The sequence below is a fragment of the Acinonyx jubatus genome, chromosome B2 (assembly GCF_027475565.1).
Source record: "Acinonyx jubatus isolate Ajub_Pintada_27869175 chromosome B2, VMU_Ajub_asm_v1.0, whole genome shotgun sequence".
Classification (NCBI taxonomy): Eukaryota; Metazoa; Chordata; class Mammalia; order Carnivora; family Felidae; genus Acinonyx; species Acinonyx jubatus.
The window spans coordinates 16,769,117-16,795,101 of NC_069385.1; the positions used below are offsets into that span (position 1 = coordinate 16,769,117).

General features: G+C 46.1%; 1 protein-coding gene and 1 long non-coding RNA gene across 2 annotated transcripts in view; one reads left to right on the forward strand and one right to left on the reverse strand.

Moving 5' to 3' along the window:
* The window catches only part of PPP1R14C (protein phosphatase 1 regulatory inhibitor subunit 14C), an 88,115-nt gene extending 65,075 nt beyond the window's left edge, over positions 1-23,040 (reverse strand). The window contains exon 1 of the mRNA XM_027056643.2: positions 22,373-23,040. Within this exon, the coding sequence (XP_026912444.2) occupies positions 22,373-22,711 (339 nt within the window). The 5' untranslated portion in view covers positions 22,712-23,040. The remainder of the gene's footprint in view (positions 1-22,372) is intronic.
* LOC113598630 (uncharacterized) lies at positions 22,935-25,327 on the forward strand. The gene is made up of 3 exons (XR_003419262.2): positions 22,935-23,961; positions 24,253-24,457; positions 24,850-25,327. It is a non-coding gene; the product is annotated as an uncharacterized LOC113598630 (long non-coding RNA).
* The last annotated feature ends 658 nt before the right edge of the window (positions 25,328-25,985 follow it).

Sequence of the window (25,985 nt, forward strand, 5' to 3'; positions counted from 1 at the left end):
CCAGGGGAATCCGAATAAAGACTGTAGTTTAGCTAATTGTAGTGTACCAACGTTGATGTCTGGGTTTTGATAAATGTACATCATGAGACATTAACATTAGAAGTAGACAGGTGACGGGGAAATGGGAAAACCCATCAGTGCTATCTTTGCAACCCTTCTGTAAATCTAAAATTATTTCCAAAACGAAATAAAATTATTTCACTCTTTTGGAGCGATTCATCACACCATCAATAAAAAGAGGAAAGCCACAGCAAGTGCCACATTGGCCTTGAGAGGATCTGACTGAATGATGTAGACAACAATATGACTGCCGTGAGACCAAGGGGACGCCCAAGCATGGGATGTGATAACATGGCCTTGTGCCCACATCCAGCCATGTGAGGAATCTAGATGAATCTGGACCCTTAGGGATGTGGAATGGCCCGACTGTCCTCTCAGCTTCCCAAGCTCACATTCCTTGCCAGGAGCCCATCCCCCCACCCATTACACACAGCACCCACACAGCCACTGCTTCCTGTTATGCAACTGTGCCCACCAGGAAAGGTGTCAGCATTTCCAAAGACCTTTACCCTCAGACTCAGGAGCTTCTATTTTGAGGCCCATGACACACCAAGTCTTCTTAAGGAAAGACGAAATATCCATAACACCAACTTCCAATAGTGCAAGGGAAGAACGATCACCAGCTGGTGAGCAGCAGAGCCGGGCTTGAGATTCAGGCCTGCCTCGCTCTGTCCTTCCCACCATACCACGGGGCCTCCTACGGGAGCCCTGATACGGTCTGCCGCATTAACACACACACACCAAGATACAGCTTTACAAAAGAGCTCAAAAACCATGTCATACAGGCACCAATGCCCCAGGGTTAGAAAGATCTTCTAAAAACCTGTCTCATCTCCCTGGCCCAACAGAATCGCATATTTCCGATCTATCATAACTTGAATTATTAATTCTGAATGTCAGAGATACCACATAATGAGTATATAGGTGTATGTACATACCTCCATATAGGTTTTACATATACACATACCTGTGAATAAATATACAATAAGCACATATGGGTTAAATAAAACCTGTACGATAAATATCTTTTATAGATGGGTGATGAATCGGTAAAATAAATTCTTCATCAAAAAACAGGAGATACTGGGACGCCTGGGTGGCTCAGTCGGTTGAGCGTCCGACTTCGGCTCAGGTCACGATCTCGCAGCTCGTGAGTTCGAGCCCCGTGTCGGGCTCTGTGCTGACGGCTCAGAGCCTGGAGCCTGCTTCAGATTCTGTGTCTCCCTCTCTCTCTGCCCCTTACCCGCTAATGCTCTCTCTCTCTCTGTCTCTCAAAAATGAATAAACGTTAAAAAAAAATTTTTTTTTAACTAGGAGATACTGAACACCTACCACATAATAAGGGCTAAAAACCATTTGCTGATTTTACTTAACGACGTGGCATTCTTTAAATTAATCCCTACAAACACAGCATGTCTGTGCCACATTATGAAATCAGGAATCAGGTTATTTTCATGAGAACGAACTTGGAGAAGCAGCAGGAGGAAGAGATTAAATTCCAGTCCTGGTTTGGAGCCTGACCAGCCCGTGTCCCTTCACTTTCAAACGTGTCCGTCAGTCGTGGGTTCTGCACCCACGAGACAATCCGAGCAGCGAAAGCCTGGGACTATCCTTTTACTGGGCTATAGACGGAATGAAAATGGCACGGAGAGAGGTCAGAATGGATGATCGCTGGGCTCTCTTTGAACTGTGAGCGTCTGGGGTTGTCTTCGAGAGCTATTCGGATTGCAGTTATGCTCAGATACGGTGGCACAGTATCCCCCGCCCGTGAGGGGCTGGGTATGTGCTGGAAAGGGCTCACAGCTCATGAGAGGCAGCTGTTAAATATCCAGGAATTTCATGACCCAGCTAGTAAGTGGGGGTCATTAAAAATTTAATTGTATAAGCATACAAGTAGCGTTTCAAGTAAAACGACGTTAATAAATACTGCAAACTTACTACTTTTAATGACTTTATCACATTTCACTCTTATCCACCCTCTTGAGGGTCCTTACATCTATTGTCTCTGGATGGAAGAAACCCTCGTCCCTGCTCCACACTCAGTGACTTCCCCACGGTAGCCTGAAATCAACCATGGACGGAGATTCCACAGCAAGGAAAACTTCAAATGCTATCAATCAGGGTTTGTTTGTTTGTTTGTTTTCCTGAGAACCAGTTGTTGAACATTTACCAGCAACCCACCAGATATCTGTGCCCTTCAAAGACAAAGATAAGCGGGAAACTGCACTGTGTTGGGGGTGGGGAGGGGAAGCAGTTAGGGGAGACAGGGAGGTGGGGGAGAAAGGGATAAAGAAGGGTAGGGAGAGGAAGGGGAGAGAGAAAAAGCAGGAAAGAAAGCAAGAAGAGGGAGACAGGAAGCGGGAGAGAGAGGAAGAGAGAAGGAAGACAGGGAGGGAAAGAGAAAAATATTTACTATCCCGGGGGAAACAATGGTTCTACGTAAGCAAATTATTTCAGATAACCAACATCTGGACTCTTTTTCTGAAAATCTCTCTAAATGTATTACTCATGTGCCTGCCTTCTGAAGCAGAGGCTACCAACAGAATTAATATTTTCTTAATGACTCAGGTCAGTCCTGTGAGCAGACGTTCTATTGTGCTACATGACCTTCCAGGCCACTGACACGCATAGAGCTCTTTTTGTCTTCCATGAGTTGGCTCCAATCTTCTGAGCTTTTTATAGATTCTCTGTCAACCCCCTTACTGTCAGGCTGTCAGCTGTCACTTGTAGACTTTCTCCCAGTACTTCTATCTAGCAGCCTCGTTAGTATGTTGCTTCTAAATCGCAGTGAACTGAGAAGTCAGGAGACCAAGCTTTTTAGAATTGTGGCAAAAGTTAACAGTAAACGTACTCTCGCAAGCCTAAGGCTCTCTCCGATAAATAAAAAACATAAACCCTAGGGTGGCTCCTCTGGTTCTTGAAGTTACCCATCTGCTCACAGGCTCGTCACTATGTTCCAAATGGTTAAGGTTGCAGAATTAGCGACCTCTGGATAGCTGAGATTTCCACTAAGTATATAAAACATTGAGTGAGACAAACTAAAAGCTAAACAGAGACAACATTAATGAATATGAAGGCGAGTAAAAGTTCTGTCATGTAAGTGATACTCTACAGCACAGACACCCTGTTCTGTGGCCAGTCTGTTTCCTTTGTCTGAGGCGGAGGGCAGAGCCGGCCATGGCCCAGCTCCACGGCTGCCTCTTCCAGTGTCCCATCTTCCAGCTAATGCCCAGGGCTGGCCCCACCTTAGACCATCTGCCCACCCCACCGTTCCTCATTCACATCCCTGGAGGGAGGCAAGGAGCAGAGAGATCCAGTGCCATGAACCAGGACACGACGATAACTGAGCAAGATGGTGGCTGGGGAGAAGCCATCGATAGACAGGCCCCCCAAAGGACAGGTACCAAGGCAACAGCAGCCTCCTGCACACCACCCACTTGTAGTATGACCTGATAGAAGGACACTGACTGGCCCCTTCTGGGCACAGTGCCAACCTCTTGAAAATGCATGTCTCTATTTCCCTGAATGTGGTCTTTGGGCTGCCACTAAATTCTGAAACTAAGAAAAGTATTTAACTGCTCATTGAATTCACTAGATGAAACAGCGTGCTTAAAAAAAATTAACCTCTTTCCTTTTGTAGGGTTTTATTTGTTTTTAAAATATTCTGATAGCAACATAAAAGTTCTAATCCTTAGGCCTATTGCCTGTTTACCCATACTGTCACACACACACACAAATTTTAAATAACTATAATAGAACAGCAAAGCCATCCCCAAAATGGAAGAAAATTCCAAAAACTCCCCTTCTTGTGCAGTGGATGGATGGATGGTTGAATAGATAAAGCACTACTGACCAGGTAGTCTGAGGTCAGGACTTTGAAGTTCAGGAATTTGATCAGCAGGATGGGTCCAAAACCATATTTGGGCATGGTGAAGAAATAGAATTAACTAGTCAAGTAAAGTCTTTTCTAAAATGAAATCTGAGTATCTTTTCTTTGAGCCTGAGCCCAGGGATTTTAAATACTCCTGCCTTAAGGCAAGTTGAGACCTTCTCCTTCAATAGCTGATATTTACTAACCAGTTACCATTTTAGCACATGCGCCATTGTGCCAGGTAATGGAAATGGAGTATCGTGAGCAAGAAGGGAAGGCCCAACCCAACATTAAAACACACTCACCAGAATCTATAGTAGAGCCACACAGAGGAGGTCCCCTGATTTGTGACTACAGTGCACTGGGGAAAAGATCATCTCCAATGAATGGTACAGGGTCAACTGGAGGGAAAGAAATGAATCTGATCCCTACCTTATACCATACACAAAAATCAATTTCAGCTAGATTACCAATCTAAATATAAAAGGTAAAACAATGACGCCTCCAAAAGATAACAGAGGAGAACATCTTCATGACCTTGAAGCAAACAAAGATTTCTTAAACAGGATGTGAAATGCCCTAACCATGGAGCAAAAAACTGGTCAATTGACAATATTAAGAACTTCTCATCAAAAGACACTTAACATTAAAAGAGCAAAAAAAGTCAGGGCGCCTGGGTGGCGCAGTCGGTTAAGCGTCCGACTTCAGCCAGGTCATGATCTCACGGTCCGTGAGTTCGAGCCCTGCGTCGGGCTCTGGGCTGATGGCTCAGAGCCTGGAGCCTGCTTCGGATTCTGTGTCTCCCTCTCTCTCTGCCCCTCCCCCGTTCATGCTCTGTCTCTCTCTGTCTCAAAAATAAATAAAACCTTAAAAAAAAATTAAAAAAAAAAAAATAAGAGAGTAAAAAAGGCAACTCACAAAATAGGAGGAAATACTCAAATAACACATATTTCTGACAAAGGACTGATAGCTAGGGTGTATAAAGATTAGTAGCCAGGATACATAAAAATCAGTACGTCAGACAACCCAACACAAAAGATTTGAACAGGCACTTCACAAAGAGGATACCCAAAGTATCAAGAGGCATATAAAAGGGGCTGAACTTTCGAAGTCTTCAGGTAAACGTAAATGAAAACCACAATGTGGTAGTGTACCACACAGTTAAAATGAAAGAGGGAAAATACTAAGTGTTGGCAAGGATGGGACTTTCATATACTGCAGTGGGAATGTGAGTCCGTATAACTGCTCTCGGCTGCCACGTAAAATCTTCTGGAATTACCCAGGAAAGCTGAACATACACACATCCCACAAGCCAGCAGTTTCACCACTATGTACATGAACCCAGCAGAAACGCAAACATACGTTCACCAAAAGACATGTGCAGTAATGTTCCCAGCAGCTCAATTCAGCACAGTCCCAAACTGGAAAGCTCTCAGATGCCCATCAAAAGCAGAACAGATTAAAAAGAAGTGTGACAGATTCACACATGGAATATTCCATGGCAACCAAAATGAATAAGCCTCAATGGCACGCAACACCCTGGGTGTATCTCACGTCCTTAATGCTGAATAAGAGAAGTTCTTTAAAAAGACAAGTGAACCAGATTAACTCGCAGTGGGGTAGAGGGCTAATGATGGAAAGGGGGCACAACAGGGACTCCTGTGGTGTTAGCAATGTTCCTCCACTTCTTGATCTGGATAGTGGTTACATGGTGGGTTCAACGTGAGAATATTCATCAGCCTATCCACTCCGGATTTGTGTGCCTTGTACGTTACGCTAAAAGAGAGGTTCTTCAAAAAATACTTCCATTCAGGGGCGCCTGGGTGGCTTAGTCAGTTAAGCATCTGACTTTGACTCAGGTCATGATCTCACAGTTCTTGAGATCAAGCCCCGGGCTCTGTGCTGACAGCACAGAGCCTGCTTGGATCCTCTGTCTCCCCCTCCCCCGCTCGTGTGTGCTCACTCTCTCTCTCACTCTCTCTCTATTTTTTTTTTTTTAAATACTTTCATTCAGGTGGCACAGTCAGTTAAGTGTCCGACTCTTGGTTTTGGCTCAGGTCATGACCTCCTGGTTCATGAGATCAAATTCCACGTAGGGCTCTACATTGACAGCATGGAGCCTGCTTAGGATTCTCACTCTCCCTCTCCTTCTCCCTCTCCCTCTCTCTCTCTCTCTCTCTCTCTCTGCCCCTCCCCCCACTCATACACACACACACACACACACACACACACACACACACACACACACGTGTACTCTCTCTAAAGAAAAAAAAAAACAACTTTCATTCCTGACGTCATCTCTCATTTCTTTCTGTCCCTAGTCCCTCAACCACGTCCAGGTCCATCCTGCCTCAGGGTCTTAGCAGTAACTGAGCCCCCCAGGAAGAAAGCTCATGCTCCCTGATCTCTGCACAGCTGGTGTCATCTCTCATCATGTAGGTCCAAGTTCACAAGTGACAAACTTCCCCAGAGATGCCCTTCTCATGACCTGAACCCACTTTGGTTTACCTACTGTGTTTATTTATAGAACACAGGGACTTTGCTTCTTGGGTTCACCGCAGTATCCCTAGCACCCATACCCTTAGCATCTCAAAATTCGTCTGGCATATTTACCCAACTGATTTGAAACTTATACCCACATAAGAGCCTGCCTGCCAATGTTTACATCAGGTTTATTTATAACTGCCAAAAACCTGAAGCAACCAAGATGTCTCCAGTAACAGGATGGACAAATAAACTGTGGTACGTTTATACAATGGAACATTACTCAGTTATAAAAACAGATGAGCTGCCAGGCCACAAAAAGACACACATGAATACTAAATGCATATTGCTAAGTGAAAGAAGCCAGTCTGAAAAAGCTATGTACTATATGGCCCCAATTAGATAACATTCCAGAAAAGGCACAATGATGGCAATGCTGAAAAGATCAGTGGTTGTAACGGGCCTGGGGAGAAGTGGAAATAGATGAATGGATGGAGCACAGGACATTTTTTAGAGTGATGAAACTATTTGATGTGACATTGGAAGACAGTCTACATGACACTCTGCATTTGTCAAAGCCCACAGAACTTTATGGCACAAAGAATAAGTCTTATGGGTGGTTCAGTTGGTTAAGGGTCCAACTTCGGCTCAGGTCATGATCTCACGGTCCATGAGTTTGAGCCCCGTGTTGGGCTCTGTGCTGAGAGCTCAGAGCCTGGAGCTTGCTTCAGATTCTGTGTGTGTGTGTGTGTGTGTGTGTGTGTGTGTGTGTGTGTCTGTCCCTCACCCACTCACGCCCTGTCTCTCTCTGTCTCTCAAAAATGAATGTTAAAAAAATAATAAATCTTACGATGTACAGTTAAAAAAAATCACTTAGGAGCGCGGGGGATGCTAGGCGGAAATGCAGAAATTGACAAGGCAGTCTAACTGTAGTACAAATGCATGAAACAACCTCACTAAAGGAAGGAGGTGCTTACCTGAGCAACTGGAAACGAGCGCAGTCTGTAAGAGCGAATGCAAAAGAAACCGCACACGGGCGCCACAGTCTAGTTCATAACATTGTTTCCCACGGCAGTCTAGCCACCCAAAAAGATAAGGACACTCTGATTTCCAAAAGCATTCTGTATGCTTATCCTGCAATGTAAAGAATGGAGTATGACAAAAATTGTTAGCTTACTTTCTCCTTAATTAATTGCAATTAAAAATAAAAAACCGCCTGGCGGCCTCAAAAAGTGAAGGCTGCTCTTAATATCGTAAAGCCCTGTGACAGAAGAGCACACGTCACTGAGGAGCGGGGAGCCCTTGTCTTTCCGGTGACAATGGTCGGGATAGCCACACCCACTTTTTTTTTTTCAAAATAACTTTCGATTTCTCATATAAAAGGAATACGTGTTCACTGTACAAAACATAAATGAATAAAAATTACCCATAATGACACGAAAACAGCACTATTAGCATTTATCGCGGATTTTTGCAACCCTTTTTCTAGGCACAGATGAAAGAAACCTATGACACGATTTTTATCCAGAGTGAATGTTATATGATGACAGATATATTATTACTTAACTCCAATGTGATAGTTCTCTTGAACTAAAAAGGCAATTCTCTTAAAGCAGCCCAACAAGATTTTTCTTTCTGAGACATTGGACTGGGTTATTCTATATTCATAAAACCTGGTGTGTGACCAAATTTTGCAACAAAGGCCTAAACCCCATCAAAAAAAGATAAATAAAAATAAAAACAAAAAATTCCAAAAGCCTCTGTTCTCTTTTTGGCCAAAGAGCGTACCTTTAATTTGTTTTTGTTTTCTGTTTTTGTTTTTTTAATGTTTATTTACCTTTGAGAGAGCGTGTGTGAGCAGATGAGGGGCAGAGAGAGGGAGACGCAGAATCCGAAGCAGGCTCCAGGCCCTGCACTGTCAGCACAGAGCCCCGCGTGGGGCTTGAACCAACGAACCACGAGATCGTGACCTGAGCCGAAGTCGGATGCTTTACTGACTGCGCCACCCAGGCGCCCCGATTTGAATATTTTTATTAAGAAGGCAGAATCGATCATGGCAAAAAGAGCATAAATGTTGCTAATGGTGCTTTCATAAATATCCTGGGCTTTTCTTGGGATGATTTTTTTACATTAACAATCCTCAAAACGCCCCTGGAAGGGCTGTTATCATTTAAAGGGGGAAATTAAAGGAAGCCGAGGATGCCGACTCACAACCACATTGTGAGCAAAGGGCGCTGCGGGGAGCCCGCCTGGAACTTCTGAGCAGACCAAGCCCATTCCTGCCCCAGGGAGACGGGAGCATCTATCCTATAAGGCAGCGCCCTGCACTCGGGCATTAAGCGTGTAAAAAGAACCCTATGAGTGCAACCAGTAAGGATCTCTTCAATGAGACCACCTATTTTCCACCACCAGCAAGAAGCCATATGTAGGAACTTCCCCCCTTGTTTTGATTTTGTACAGTGGGGCCAGAGGGGAGAAGATGGTCCGAATTCCTTGAGAAGAAGGGCTAGGTCCACGCCACGCCCACCAGGCCCGCTTAGCGCTCACAGCCTTGCCCCCCTGGAGGCGGAGTGGGCCAGTGTCTTCGTCATGATGGCTGCGTGGAGAATTTGCACCTCACTAAGTGTTTTGTATGTTCTCGGCATCTCATTCTCTGCCCTCCTTCACTGTCTTAAGTGGCTTCGTGCAGGGCAATTTACAGTAAGGTGTCAATTGATAAATACAGCAGTTTCTCATCTTCTTTAGAGTAATGGGTTAACTCGAACTTGGAATATCTCACTTATAAAATACAGCCCACTATCCCTCCCTGAAGTTTAACATGAGAATATCCCAGAGGTTTGAGACATGACTGGCAGCCAAATGCTTTTAAAGTCTCAGGCTAGTTTAGATGATGGTCTGTTTACCAAAATACACACGTTTTTATTTAAACATCCATCCATAGAAACTGCTTCTGGCATAAGAGTACTGAATGCTGAACCATCTGGGGTTTGATGAAGAAATGGAATATTCTAGCTTAACAAAAGGCACTTGTCTACCAGAGATAGTACGTGTTATTTTTTTTTAGTTGTAATATTTGTAGGCCATTTTCATGATAGCAAGCATAATCATGTTTCAGCACCAAATCAATGACTCATTTTCTCTTGACTTGTTAGAGCGCCACACCCCATCACAAACACAAGAAAAACCAGTTGACTAATTAGAATTGTTATGTGGCGTATTAGCTCATAAAAACTGAGCAGAAAAGTCATCTTTTCACCAATCTGAAATCTCAACACCTTACCTGTTTGGCCTGAAACAGATTTGAATCTATTAACATTTGCAGAAATGAACGAACAATCTGTGTCAGTTGTACTTGTGACATATAAAATATAAAAGTTGTTAACAGATGATTGACCAAGCAGCTCAGGAAAAAAAATATATATATATCCTTTATCAGAAGCAAAAGAAGTTGTTAAGGGCTTTGCACATTTAAAAAAAAATTTTTAACATTTATTCATTTTTGAGAGGGAGGGAGAGAGCGCGCGCGCATTAGAGGGGGAGGAGCAGAGACAGAGGGAGACAATCCGAAGCAGGCTCCAGGCTCAGAGCTGTCAGCACAGAGCCCCACCCGGGGCTCGAACCCATGAACCATGAGATCGTGACCTGAGCCAAAGTCGGATGCCCAACCGACTGAGCCACCCAGACACCCCTGCACATTTTATTTAGAAGCATTATTTCTTTACTTCTATCATGGGAAGGGTAATATCTGATGCTTTCAAACACGGAGGATAAAATATCCACTCTGTAACCAATGTTTTATTTAAAGTGTGTTTCTAATTTTTAGCCTCAAAATTCCATCTATGTGGACAGCTGGAGAGCATGAGGGCTCCAATACTAACCATTCATGCAGAGCTGACAATCCAAGAAATAAATAGCACATTTCCTACAATATATACTCGGGAACTGATGGATGAAGAAACTAAACTATTATCTAAAGAAATAGCTGAATCCCATTATTGGTTCATGTAATAAATTATAAACAAACACAAGAGTGGAATCCTATAAACTGTTCAACTAAAATAAAGCCTACTTGAAAATGTATCAAATAAATTAAGCAGAAGAGCCTTGCCCAGCGTGTGTGGCAAACATACAAGGATAGGTGCAGATGACCGGGGTGGGGAGGGTGACATTGATGGTCACTGTTTCCAGGTCCAAGTCCTGCTGGTAATTTAAACTCAGGACTGGAACTAAGTCCTTCTGAGCCTCAGTTCTGTTGTTTTAAAAATGAGGTAGCTCCTTACATCACAGTGCCTTTGTGTGGATTGAATGGGATTACTGATGATCCTTTATGGATTCCACCATCATACAAAATAAACAAATATTAAGAGCAATAAATTCTGAATTTAAGATACAAAACAGATGAACATAAGGGAAGGGAAGCAAAAGTAATATAAAAAACAGGGAAGGGGACAAAATATAAGAGACTCTTAAATACAGAGAACAAACTGAAGGTTGCTGGAGGGGTTTTGGGTAGGGGGATGGGCTAAATGGGCAAGGGGCATTAGAGGACACTTGTCGGGAGGAGCACTGGGTGTTATATGTAGGGGATGAATCACTGGATTCTGCTCCTGAAATCATTATTGCACTATATGCTAACTAGCTTGGACATAAATTGAAATAAATAAATAAATAAGTAAGTAAATAGATAAATAAATAGCAATAAATTCTGCTTTCCACTTCCCACCAGGACTGTCCATGAAAAATATTAATTTCTTTTCTTCTATTCTGTCCTGCTCATTCTGACACTAACTATAAAGTGACATCCCAGGAATAATTCCCCAGTGAAAATTAATTTGTTTATACGGATTTATTCAGCCTTTTATTTAGGCTACTTTGTATCCTTCACTTTTTAAAAATTTTATTTCCTGGGGCGCCTGGGTGGCTCAGGCAGTTAAGCATCTCACTCCTGGTTTCGGCTCAGGTCACGATCCCAGGGTCATGGGTTTGAGCCCTGCGTCAGGAGCCTGCTTGAGGCTCTCTCCCTCTGACCTTCTCCCTGGTTCATGCGCTGTCTCACTCGCTCGCTCTCTCTCAAACAAAAAAATAAATAAAACAAAAATTTTATTTCCTAAGGCTACTACTATTTTCCCTCTCAGGTGCTCACTTTATATCTCAACACAAGTTAAGATAAATACCACTATCAGTTAATTATGAGCTGCCAAGATAAAGGACAAATAATAAGAACAGGAAAGCACTACCCTCCCCTCAACAGTCAGTATTATAAGTTATACACCGAAAATTTTTAAGCCAAATATTCCAGTTCTTCTTAAAGGTTAACCCAATTAAATTAAAAAAAAAAAAAAAAAAGACCAAACAGGGGCTCCTGGGTGGCTCAGTCGGCTAGCGTCCGACTTCGGCTCAGGTCATGATTCACGGTCTGTGAGTTCGAGACCCGCATCGGTCTCTGTGCTGACAGCTCAGAGCCTGGAGCCTGCTTCGGATTCTGTGTCTCCCTCTCTCTCTGCTCCTCCCCTGCTCATGCTCTGTCTCTCTCTCTCCTTCAAAAATAAATAAAAACATTCAAAAAAAATTTTTTTAATACATAAATAAAAACAAACAGGGTACCTAGGAGATCTGCACTGTCCGATTTTAAATTTAACAGAAATCAGTAGTAATTAGGAAGTGCTGGAGGGGAGGAGGGTGTTCTAAAAACACCTTCTCAATCCGATTCTTCCTATCCGAGCCACATCACACGAGAGATTATACCAAGAGAAGGATGGACACACTCTCACTCTAGCTACTAGAATTAGCTATGCAACTAAATGATCCTTTGGTGAACCATCCTGATGCTTGTCTCACGTTTGCTTTGAGAAAGACTCTTCCGTTACTGCTTTAAATATCACCCTCTCTTTAATAAATCTCATTTTCTGCAGTGTAGGGCCACCTTTCGTATAGAAGCTCTAAAGGGCAGAGCGTAAAAACCTAGACCGCCCTCATTTTTTTCAGGTAAGGACAGAAAACCCGAAAACAGAAGTCTATCATGAGTAGCACTTGCCAAGGTCATCGAGCTAATTAAGCAGCAATTCAAAGTAGATCAAGTTCCACAGGCCGGGGTCCTTCCCGGGACATCCCAGAAACCAGCAACCTGTTTTGATTTTATCCATTTCACAGATGCCAACAAGGTCCCACAGCCCACAAATAATAGATCCTGCCCTGGTTTATCAATTCCTGAAGTTCAGCTGATAAGAGGTTACTTTCTCTTACTTAAGACCTTACTTCCTATTAAAATGAAAATTAAAGTGGTTCTCGTCATTTACGGTATAATGTGAATGACTTTATTGCACCCTTTCCTGAAAACAGGCTCTGAGTAAAGGAAGACGCACGGAGCCAGGATGCAGTAAATAAATGTACTGAACACACTAACATAGCTTTGAACAGGACATAGTCTGTGCCCTCAAAGGGCTTTCAATCATACAGATGCCTCCCTCCTTCTCTTGTTACAGAAAGGGTTTCTTTCTTTTTCTTTTTCTCTTATATAATTAAAAAGGATGAAGGCTTCTTATTCCTCTTTCCTCCTCTTTGCAAATATCTGTTGGAATGAATGAATGAATACTCCTGCCCTCTAAGGTTCCTTCCACGCTTTGCCCTGAGGATTCTTTAAGAAAAGCAAAAGCCCTCCTTTGATCATTTCTTCCTCAACCATAAAGTAACGTTGTGGAGACTAATCCACAACTCTGGTTTCTTCTTCTTTTTTTTTTTCTCTCAGCTTTTACACAGTGGAGCAGATTTCCAAAGTGCCAGTGCTGACTAAGAAAAACCTGGGGAGAGTTTATTGGCCAGAACCTTGAAGCAGAGGCAGGAATCCTGGCTCTCATACCTTGTTCTATTAAAACCTGTGTGAGCCTGTCGCTCTGAATCTTATCTGCTGGTGGAAAAGCACTCACCCCTTCCTCGCCCAGCAAGCATTTCCACTCTCAGAGAAATGAGCAACTATGGTGCAAATAAAATAGGATTCTTGTACATACCGAAAAATTTAAATTACAGACAGAAGTGGCAGCAACCTGTGATTACTCCCTTTGAAGACTTTCATCGCCCTGTACCTATGCTTTACGCCGTCACAACTTCCGTTCAGTCCACAGGTTCAAAGGACGGCACGGATGTAATTCACAACCAAGGGAAAGAAACAAAACTTTGAGCCAACAATGAAAGAGGAGACTTCGAACACAGGCAGAGCCAAATGGCATTAGTGCAGTTAAGTGGGGGCGTGTATTTCTGAAATGCACAGTTCCGGAACAGGGTCTCGAGGGCCGGTTTCTATCACACTCACCTGCCAGCCAGGTACTGGACACCTCAGTGCAGCCAGGGGCCTGAGAGACACTGGGGCTGCAGGGACCACGAGATCTTGCCCTCGCGAAGCTGTGCGACTGGATGACAGACGGTGCGCCAAGAGCGGGGCAAGCCTGCAGCCAGCCTGCCGGTGAGGGGATGTATCAGAGATGCTCCGTAGAGGAAATACAAGGGCAAGCCCCAGAGCCCTTGCTGCAGCCTATGGGCTCTTGCTTTGTCATGAGGGCCCTGGAATAATAGGATCCAGTCTGGATTTCAGAAGACACTTTGAGTCACCGCAGCAAAGGGTGGATGGAGGGGAGGCTCGCAGGGGGAGGCCCCAGCCCAGGAACCAGAGACAGGTGTCCGTTCCGGACTCCACCCCTTGCGAGTGACGTGGCCTCTAACCAGGGGTTGCTCAAGCTCTCAGTGCCTCAGTTTCTTTACCTACCTTGCAGAGTCACGGCGAGGATGGGCCTATGAAGTAAGAACTCAATAAATGGAGCTGCTGGGCGCAATGGCTGCATCGTGGCGAAGGGACTCTGCAGTCAGGACGAGCTGAGACAGGGACACGTAACAAGTCGCCTGGTCTCAGTCTCCTCCGCCACAAAATGAAGAAATGCAGATGATACCACAACCCCCCCCCCTAAAGTTACTATGAGGTTTGACCGTGGGAGACAAAACGTACAGATCACCTGGCCCTCCGCCGGGAGCTGCATCAGTGGCCGAAGCAAGCGGTCATAACAGCAGCAGCAAAGCAGGGGGCTGCTGATGGTGGCAGTAATTTGAGAGACCTGAGACGGAAGTGTCAATTGGTGAGAAATTGTAAGGAGCTGCACAAATGGGGGGGGCCGGGGGGCAGCGAGAAGTCCAGGCACCAGGTTACAGAGCCATAAGGAGCGAGGGTCAACATGCAAACTGGTGCAGCCACTCTGGAAAACAGTGTGGAGGCTCCTCAAAAAATTAAAAATAGATCTACCCTCTGATCCAGCAATAGCACTGCTAGGAATTTACCCAAGGGTTACAGGAGTGCTGATGCATAGGGGCCCTTGTACCCCAATGTTTATAGCAGCACTCTCTACAATAACCAACTTATGGAAAGAGCCCAAATGTCCATCAACTGGCGAATGGATACGGAAGATGTGGTTTATACATGCGATAGAATACTATGTGGCAATGAGAAAGAATGAAATCTGGCCATTTGTAGCAACGTGGATGGAACTGGAGGGTATTATGCTAAGTGAAATAAGTCAGACAAAGACAGATACCATGTTTTCACTCATAGGCGGATCTTGAGAAACTTAACAGAAGACCATGGCGGGGGGCGGGGGGGGGGGGGAGTTACAGAGAGGGAGGGAACCAAACCATAAGAGACTCTTAAATACTGAGAACAAACTGAGGGTTGATGGGGGGGTGGAGGGGAGGGGAAAGCGGGTGGGGGGCATTGAGGAGGGCACCTGTTGGGATGAGCGCTGGGTGTCGGATGGGAACCAATTTGACAATAAATTATATTTAATATATATATAAAAAAAAAAAGACTTTGTGACTGCGGGGTGTGACCTGCAGGGCAGAGGAAACAGAGAGGATGCCTGCAGAACCTCTGGCCGGGACATGTGTGGACAGCGGCTCCTGCCATTCCCTGAGGGAACAGGGGAAGAGGAGCAGGTTTGCAGAGGAAGGTAAACTCAGTTGCAAACCGGTTCACCACGAGGCTCCCGTGGAGCCTCTAAGTTGTCCATTTCAAAACTCTCCGAATATATCTGGTCCTCGGAAAACAACTCTGGGCTAAAAATACAGATTGAAGAGTTGTCAGCATATGGACAGCAACTTGAAACCACCAGGAATATTCGTATCATGCAGAAAGAGCATGAGGCGGGGAGGGGACCCAGAAGGCAGAGCAGGAGCCCAAAGACAAATCCTGAGCAACACCAGACTTCAGAGAGATGGGCAGAGAAAGAAAGCCCGGAAGGGGACTGGAAAAGTAGCTAGGGAACAGCGTGAGGTCCTGGAGAGGCTGTCTCAGAAGCCCAAGGCTTCCATGGGGAAGGCCAAGTCAGTAAAGACCCACACAACACCCCAACCCCACCCCGGAATGAGAAACATCAAGGTCCTCAGCAGTGGTGGATAAACAGCATCTGTCATGGGTAAAGAAAGATCCAGAAAAATGGATGGTAAGAGAAGAACAAGCAGCAACCAGAGGGGATACAGGACTGAGGAAGGGAAGCGTTACTCATGGCAGGCGATTGCTGTTGCTGTTTCTAGCAGGGGAGAAAGACTTGGGCTCATGTACCTGCTGGGGTCCAGGGGCCCGCAGGGAGCAAGGGAGGGTAGAAGCCCCACAGCAGAGTGGCTGCACTGGCTGGCCTAGGAGGAGGCTGCAGGCTGGGCTGAAGGGGAGGGAAGAGAGCAGAAATGGTGCCATGAAAACACCGGTGACGGTTTGAAATAGCCAAGTCCTGCATGAGGAGACAAGGGACTAAACTACAAAATGTGATCGTGCACACAGCGCATGCACTGCGTGGGGAAAAAAAAAAAAAAACAATGCAGGCTTTGCTCTTCCGTCATCTAGAAAGAGAGACTCCTTTGAGGAGAGCCGTCAATTAGGCCAGGTTTGCCGTGTGCAGCCAGGTAGTTCTAGAGCTGGGAGAAAAGCAGAAGACCCTAGAAGCGAAGGCGGGTCAGAGGCGAGAAGCAGAGGCAGAGCTAGCGTGTCAGGGGGCGCAGCAGAAGCAGAGGAAAAGAGGGTGGGCAGGAGATGCAAGGAAGAGCGGGTTCACAAAAGAATTCTCACAATCGAAGCTGAAAAATCAATTCGCTGTCACCACGATCTGTAAACTCCTATTTGGAGCAAGTAAGTCAATGAAGGGGGGGGGGGGGGCGGGGTGTGCTTTTCAACAATGCTGAAATAAAACAGTAATAATGCAAGAGTAGGATATAGATTATTGCTGCAAACCATAAATCTATTTTTTTCTAGCTGTGATTCCAATAAAGAAATGCCACCAACGAATTCAACTACAACGCCAATGACTTGTAAAAGGTTGTCTGAAGATTGACTCTTTTCATTCAATCAAACAAACGCTTCACGGTTGAAGAACTGTCCTCTACCATATTAGGACGTCTACAAAGAAAATGAAGACAGAGCCTGCCTTTCAACTGACGTCTAATTTCTCCATACACATGAAAACCCACAGGAACTTCCAGAGTAAGGAAGATACTAGAAGAAAGGGGAATGATACAGAGAGTATTTGCCCACGTTCAAGTTCCAACACATGCCAACATCCCGACCCCAAGTACCTACGCATCCTTCTCCAAATTCTACCGCCAGATAGATGTGAATGCCTTGTTTTCTCTTCCTTCCTGTCCTCCGCCCACATCGTAGAGAATAAGCAATAGACAGTGGCTACGGTTCAAAGTACACGAGTGACTGAACAGCGACAGCATCCCAGCTCCTACGTTCCAGGTCTTTCCCATCCAGTCCTCCTAACGACCCTGCAAAGAGGGCCGGGTGACTCCCTTAAACATGAGGGGAAGGTGAGGCTCAGAGATGTCAAGGAAATTGCCTACTCACTACTACTACTGAAAGCTGGGGCTGGGGCCACAATGTGACTTCCAGCTATTCTAGCGTCAGAGCATTTACTTTCTTAAACGCTGCCTCCACACCAAATTTCCCCAGCCACTGTTCCGAAGGGAACCGGTTGAAGTACTTTCTTCCAGAAGGTGCCTGGCCCCATCCCGCCTTGAGAAGCAGTGCGGCACCGTGGTGACATTGCACTGATTTCCTGGACACAGCCCTGCCCCACCACGTTACAGCTATGGGCTCTGGGGCGACTTTTCGACATCTCCATGGCTCAGTTTCTATACCCATAAAGTGAGAATATCAGAAATTGTTACTCGGATTACATGAATCATCCCTGATGCATAAAGAGCACTCAATAAACGCCAGCTAATTCTGGCTTTTCAAACTGCATGCCACTGTCCCGAAATGTGTTATGAAATCAATTGGGAGGGTCACAAACCAGCAATTCTGGAAAACGAAATAGAACGGAATATGGTATTTAAACATGAATAGTCTTATTTTACATTACCTTTGTAATTTTTTTCTTTAGCGCACGCAGTAATGTTAAATGATGCTTTGTAAGTCCATGTGTCTTTCACACATCCATGTGTCCGTGTGACAGGCAGCAATCTAAAGGGTATTTCTTTCCAGGGTCGCCATCAAAAAATTTGGAAAAACACTTGATTTGCAGAATGAGCATGACAGGGAGTCAGGGAAGATGAGAAGGTATAATATGCCAGAAAACACTTTCTAAAATGCAGCTAAGGGAAAGCCCTCCCAGATGGACATTCAGGATAACCCAGGAAAATGCCCTCAGCGCACAAGTCTGTTTACGGCTAGGCTGCTACAGGCATTTCAGTAATCTGAGGTTAACAACAGGCTTTTATTTCCAGAGCAAATCAAATTGCAAACCTGGAAGTACAGATGTTATCTTGATGCTGGGCAAGATAAGAAAAATTGATATGACTTATCCAGTAAGCCATCTTGCAATACTTGTCAAAGTAGACGCTATGCCAGATTTCAAATGCTCTTAAAAACTGTCTGGGTTTGGAAGAGATAGGAAAATCTCTCAAAACAGAAATTTTTTTTAAATTTTTTTTTTTAACGTTTATTCATTTTTGAGAGACAGAGAGAGAGCATGAGCGAGGAAGGGGCCGAGAGAGAGGGAGACACAGAATCTGAAGCAGGCTCCAGGCTCTGAGCTGTCAGCACAGAGCCCAACCCGGGGCTCGAACTCACGAACTGCGAGATCATGACCTGAGCCGAAGTCGGACGCTCAACCGACTGAGCCACCCAGGTGCCCCAAAACAGAAATTCTTAAATGTGGATGTAGATTCATCCTAACAGGTCCATTATGACCAAATCCCTAGCTGAGATTTAACTATCCATACGAGATGATGAAATGGGAGATAACTATCGACATAACTAAGCTTAGAATTTATAAACCCATGTATCTTTATATCCAAAAGGCTGTTTGATATGGTGTTTGCTGATACTACCCATAGCCTGGATAAGAAGGGCCACAGCCCTGGGCCCTAGTCCTTCTACACCCAACTTCCTGTGGCATCCCTGGGACCAACTGGACCCACACACCCATGCGGTGACCTCCGTCTCTTTTTAGGCTCCACTGCAGCCCCGCACAATCTCATGATCAAATACGAAGCCACTTTCAGGGCGTAAACAGGCTCCTCCCAGATCTGTCCTCCCAAGGGGGTCTCTGCCACTGGTCTGAGCTAAAGGTATGATTAAGGGGTGGCAGAGGGTGTAGACCGAGATGGGGTGTGCAAGTGGACACAATGCTCTTCACCAGGTGGGACCATACCACGGGTGGGAAGAAAAAGGAAGGAGGCCCTGGGCGGGTGGATTCTCCAACTACATTCCAGCTTGGAGTCTTGGGAAGTCTGAGAATTCAAAATTCAAACCTAGCCTTCCAAGCCACTGTGGAGATATCAAGGTAGGTGGATAGAATACATTTTACAAGATGCTGGTTACAAATTCATTATTTTTATTTATTTTTAATTTTTTTAAACGTTTATTTATTTTTGAGACAGAGAGAGACAGAGCATGAACGGGGGGGGGGGGGGCAGAGAGAGAGGGAGACACAGAATCAGAAGCAGGCTCCAGGCTCTGAGCCATCAGCCCAGAGCCCGACGCGGGGCTCGAACTCACGGACCGCGAGATCGTGACCTGAGCTGAAGTCGGATGCTTAACCTACTGAGCCACCCAGGCGCCCCTCATTATTTTTAAATATCTACACATACACTACGAGGGCCTCTATCGGTTCTCTTACACCGGACCCTGCAGAGTTACCGGCACACCGCAGGAGCCACACCGCCGTGGTTCGTGTTCCTACCCCCACCCCCTGCCATTCACCAGTTCTGTGAGCTGTGAAGCCTCTTCCTCTGTGTCTCAGTTTCCTTACCTGTAAAACAGGGACAAGAGCACCCTCTTCATAGGGTTGTTGTAAAGACTAAATGAATCAGTCCATACAAAGTGCAGAGAACAGCACCTAGCACGTAATAAGGACTCCAGAGATGCTGCCCTTATATTATTCTCCATACAAAATTGATTGGCCACTGCAAACTTCTAGAGAAGGCCACGGCCAGGAAGTTATTCTGTGTCTTCCTTCTCTCCCACTCCTAATTTAGAAAGCGCACGTTATCTCCAAAAGATCACTATTTTCTACTCCGCAAGGGACGAGTCACCTCACTGCCCACCTGCCTGATAGAAGTTCTTCTGAAATTAAATATACGCTCATCCTGTCCCCCGACCTGGCAGAAAGCTCAGGCCTCTGGCCAGTTTGAAGCCTGGCAAATTTGCTTCCTGTGTCAGTTGCATGCAATCCAAATTTAAAACCTTACCAATTTTAAGTGTAAAAGGGACATTCCCGTCCCCTTATGTTCATGAGATTCAGAGCTATTGGCCAGGGTAAGGTCCTCCTAGATTAAAAAGCCAGAGGCTGAAATACCTGAGGCTATCAGCGAGGAAAGGCTACCAGACTAGAGAACCTTAGCTAAAAATAGAGTCCTACCAGTGGAGAAATAGATGGGAGAAAACAATTCGTTATATGGCTACTGATTAGTCCACACACTTTTTATTATTATATAAAAGGTGTATCATTGGCTTAGTAATTACAAACTGCCAACAACCTCTCAATGACCAATATTCCTTCAACCTAAAATGACAGAGCAAACAACTTGAAGAGAAATACTTGTCACATTATGACACACAGGCAGCAAATAGCGTGCTCTCTCTCTCTCTCTCTCTCTCTCTCAAAACTCCAGTTGTTTGCTGCACATCAGAAGGTCTAAAATAGGAGAAGAGAGGTACAAGGGAAAGATTCAAGGTCATGTTTACCCTTTAAAATACGTACCTAACTTACATGTTCAATACAGTGAACATTCGATCCACCATTTCCCCCCATTTATTCTGAAGAATTTTCAAAATATTTGATTCGCCAACCTGCCCAAGGGGCTGGAACTCTCTAGTTTCTCCAACTGCACCTAATTAGTCTTCCGTAAAAGCAGCACTGCTAAAGCACTGTTAATTTCAACAGTAGTTTTTCTATTAACTCAACTCTTCTCCAAATCCAAAATGGAGTATAAAGATGAGTGTGAAATAAATGAAAATTAATTGGATTCTATAGAGGCAAGACTGAGCACATCCATCCACCCAACAGTAATCCCATCGAAATCAAACATAGTGTTTCTTGAAAGAGTTTTGCCAACTTCCTATTAAAAAAAAAAAAAAAATCCCAGGAACACTTCCTATTTTGGCCAGTTTTTATTTACGCAATTAGCATGGCTTTTCATAAGAGCCAGGCTGGAAACAATATATTTTTACAAGCCCATTAGTCATATAGTCAAGCTTCATTATATCACAATCCTTCATCAGTAGTCCGTAATAAGAATGCTGTTGCCTTGTGCAATGACAACGTTTAAGGAAAGGATGCGTTCACAATAGGCCATAACATGTGTGAAAAACAGAATACCCCAAACCAGGAGACAAGCCAATGAGTTCATCTGCCTTTCATTTTTGCTGAACAGGGTTAAGCACAGTATGGACACAAACCTAGTTTTGACTTAGAAGCCATATCCTTAATTACTAACCCCCTTCATTCTCCCACCCTTCCCACACCCCACGCCCTTAAGAGAAGTACAACACTTCGACCACAATTGCTGTTATTAAAGAATCTCCCCGGGAATCATTTTGGCTTCAGTCGTTTTTCTAGCAGACGTTTGTTACAGCTTATTCTCACCATTTCTCCTAACATCAAGCATATGCACGTCCGGCAGACTTGTGTGTAAGCCTTGGCCCCTGAACTGTGGGAAGTCACAGCGTCGTGGCGGAGGGGAACCCGGTGGGTTCCGGCATCTCGCACACCGTCCGCAAAGCTGCCTGCCTTTCTCCCAGGCACCCTTCCAGGTTGCCAAAGGCTCTCCATTCTGCGCCCATCAACGGGAGTAACTAAGCTTGGCCAGGAAGGAAGCAAGCTGCTTCAACAAAGCCCAGCGTGTGCAGCTTCGGTAAATGCAAGGATGAATTATGGGGACACGCGTCGGGGCTGGCTGCAAAAGAGAAAGCGTTCACCTCATGATTTTGATGTGGAATTTCAGGAACCGAGGGGGTCTCTGAGATCCCCAGAACCTCTCCTCTCCGTTAAGCAGCTTTCAGGTCCCTTCCCTGCTCCCTCTCCGCAAAAAAATGCGGGATTGCCAGGATCTCAGCAGTGAGTACTGTTCTTGCTGGGTTAGGCGCATCTGGGGTGAGCCCTGCTGAGCCCCCGCTTCGTGTGGCTGCAGCTAGAGCCTGGAAAGGCTCTGAGAAAAGCAATGCGCTTAACCAGACCTAACCCTCCCCACTGCCATGAAGAGGGCCCGCAGCTCTCCGGCACCCGGCACCAGACAGGGGCTCCCAACCGTCGCGCCCCGGCGCCAGAGGGCACCCTGGAGAGAGAACGCCCTGCGCCTCGCTCCCAGCGTCGGGTCCCCAGGAGTCGGGGCGGTGCGCAACCGAGAGCCGGAGCTGGAGAATCCCCGTGTGGGCACAGTGGGGCGAGCGAGGCCCCCAACCCTCCCGGCCCCGCGCCCAAGTACCTCGCAGCCGTACAGCTGACCCAGCTGCTCCACGATCCACTCCTCCAACACCAGCCGTTTCCGAAGCTCCTTGCGATCGTATTTCACTGTCACTTTTCCCTGCTGGTGGCGACGTTGCTGCTGCTGCTGCTGCTGCTGCTGCTGCTGAACCTGCCCCGCAGCGGCCGCCGTGGCCACGGGCGCCGAGTCCTCCCGGGAGGAGCCCGAGCCACCGCTCGAGCCGGGGCTGCCGCCGGCGCCGCCCCGGGGACTCTGGAAGAAAACCCGCGCGCCGCCGCCGCCGCCGCCGCCGCCGCCGGCCCCACCGGCCGCCTCGCTGCTGCCCGTCGCCACCGACATTTCCCCGCGCGCGCCGGAGCCCGAGTGCGGCCCGCAGGAGGGGCGGGCGGAGCGCGCCCGGCGCCGCTACCACCTCCGGCCGGGCAGCGGCATGCGAGGCGCTCGCCGGCACCTGCTCCGCGCGCCGCGCACGCCCGGCAGCCCGGCTCGCGGGGAGGTCGGGAGGAGCTGCGGCCTCCGGGAGGAGGACGGGCGGGGGAGGGCGGGGAAGAGGGAGGGGCGGGGACCGCAGCCTTAAAGACGCCGCGGAGGACCCTCTCGCTCCAGCCCCGGGAGGCGGATCTGGCGCCCGGCGGGCCGAGGGGCTGGGGCGTGGGAGTTGCGCGCGGAGGCGGGAATGTGTGCGCGGCGGCACGCGCGGGCGCCCGTGTGCAGACGCCCGAAGGACCGGCTCGGGGCCGGTGCCAGAGACTGTCCTACTGCGCGGGTGCCGTGTTCTCTCCTCCGGGGGACGGGGAATTGCTCTTTCCGCCTCCAGCAGTCTCAGGGCGCAGGAACCCCGCCGTCTCCAGCGGCCTCGGCCGGGCGCTGCCGGGGGCAAGGGACCGCCGGGAGAGGGACGCGGGGAGGGACCGCGCCGCAGGTTCCTGGTGAAGGGTTTCTTGGCCCTCCCGCCTCTTCGGATGGCGGGGAAGCGTCTCTCTCCCTCCTGTCCCCACCCTCCAGCTCCAAACACATTCCTATTCATGCCACTTCCTCTCTGGGATTGTGAGAAAAATTGACGAGGCGATGTTTGTGCAATCAGACAATCAGAGCGCCTGAGAAATTCTCTTCAGACCAGTTTTTCTCTCCTTACAAAGCGTCTGTTCGTTCATAGGCAGAGCATTGCGATGTCTTTATATCTAAAGGGCAGAAGGCTTGATCATCGCTTAGCTAAGGGGCTGGGGACATAGAGCAAACATTTCTCTAAAGGACTCGGTGCTGTTTACTGGTCCTACATTTCTAGTGTTGCATTCCCTGACTAGCCAGCTTTCCTCTCTCTCAATACCATTTCCAAGCTACCTCTTTTTACCGGGGAAAGCAATTGAACTAATTTTACTACTCTAAAAACATCATGCAGCCAAGTAGAGTTACAAATGAATGAGCTTATTATAAGGTTTCGGGCAAAGAGATGGGGAGGGAAGTTATAAACAGAAAGCTGCGTGTGTATGTGTGTAAAATTATAGGGAGACACTAATATATGTCTGTTGTACACAACATTCCATTTCTGTTGAGGCAACTGAAAGAAATCACAAAGATGCTCAAACACAGTAAGTAGCCTTTCTGAACTTTTTTAAAAAGCTGGTGAAGTTTACTCGTAGCTATTATTTAAAAAAAAAAAAAAGTTTCTCAGAAGTAAAATAGGTCATCAGGTTAATTTCTTCTGAATACTTTCTATGATGGAGAAGATTCTGTGTGGGATTCTAGACCCACAGCTATAAAGGCACAGGAAGTAAAAGAAGTAACCAGCAACTTTCTCCTGGACTTCTGGCTCTGCAGTCAACCCACATTCGGGTCTGCTCTACCCAGATTTATCATCTGCTTTGTTCCTTCCGTTTAAGGTTTTCGCCAAGAGCCTGAGGTGGGATTTTCCCAAAGAGTTCCATTCCTGAAAGTCATCATCAGGAGAGGGCAGGCCCTGAGGAGTGAAAGGAAAGGATCTAGTGGGAGATTATGTGAAATGGGATGGGGCTGGAGTCCTTTCACAGTTAGAGGGGGCAAGGCTGAAACACGTCTGCCCCATGGAAGATGCCAGCTGTCCTCAAGGTGAGTTCCCCACCCAACTTTTCACAGACAGAGGAGCTAGAACTACTATGATTGGCTCCTAGAGATTGGTGACTACTCTCCATGTCACCCCCACCCCCGCCTGCTTGGGGCGTGGAGGTTGTTCTACACCCTGAACACGTAGCCAAGAGGGTGGGCACCTAGTTGGCCAAAAGGTAGATGATGGAAGGCAGTGGCGACGTGGTTAAGGACAGTCTCCCCGCACAGAGTAAGCTTGTCTTGTTCCAGACATCTGGCGCTTGTCCAGGTTAGCTAGCACTGGCTTTAACCGACCGAACCAACCAGGAAAATTTCAATCAAAACAAAAACAGCTAAAATTATACTAATCATAGAAGGAGAAACTATACAAAATCTCTCCCTCGCTCTGGCACTAGGACCTGGCTCTACCAGTATTTTGAAAATTGTGCCTGTGATCCAGAAGTATGGCGAAGACTGGGAAATTCCAAGTAATTCCAACTCCTTTGAGTCTTTGGACAATGAATTCAGTCATTCAAGAGCAACTTCAAAGAAGTTATTAAAATGCACTAAGTTCTTTCTGAGAAGTTCTTGTGCCATTTTTTTTCACTGTGTAAGATACTTTTTCCTTTGTGCTTAAAACTCAGTATTCACTTACAACTTCAAAAATGACAGGTACTAAGAGACATTTAAGAAGAAATTCAGGGTTTTAGGCATCTTAACTTATAGAAAAATAGCCACGGAGGGGTCAGTCTTTTTCCATGCATACATTGACCTTCGGATGCCCAAATGAGTCACCTTGACTTGCAATTAGTTGAACTAACACGACAGTTCCTCTTCCTATAAATCCACTTGCTCCACCCAGGACATGATTTACACTTGAAGTGAGCTCACCACCACCACACGCGCACACGCACACACGCACACGCACACACACACACACTTCATTCCATGTTTCAAAATATTTGGGAATAAGGGGATTATTCTCAGTCCTGAGACCCTTCGCATAGATGACTGTTTAAATTCAGCAAAACTAACAATACTTCTCATCCTCAACACTATACATTTTTGTTCAAGGCAAACACTTTCACTTCTAACCCATTTAGACAAGTTTTTCCAAATGCTGGTTAATCAAAAACAATGAGTGGTTTTTCGTGAATTGAGTGGTCTGAGAATTTTCTAGAACACAAGAGAATTTTCTAGAACACAAGCTTCTACCTTAAGGCAATTACTCACTGCTATGAAAGCAGCCTAAGGAAGATTCGTCAATATCCTTTCTTCCTAGCTTTGCATTTTCTTAAGTTGGACCTTTTTTACTTGCTTTCTGATTTGGGGAAAGTTTCTTTCAGGAATTATAGATTGTTCCTTCATCTCTGAAAATGATCTTTATGCCCAAATCTGTTAAATAAGGTGACTTAATCAGGGGTCCCAGCTTTCTTCCCTCCCCCAGGGAAACAAGGATCAAATACAAATATTTATACTCAGATGCAAATTTCCTTACTCCTTAAAGACTAGATATCACAATAATTATACAACACCTGGTAATCTACTTTGA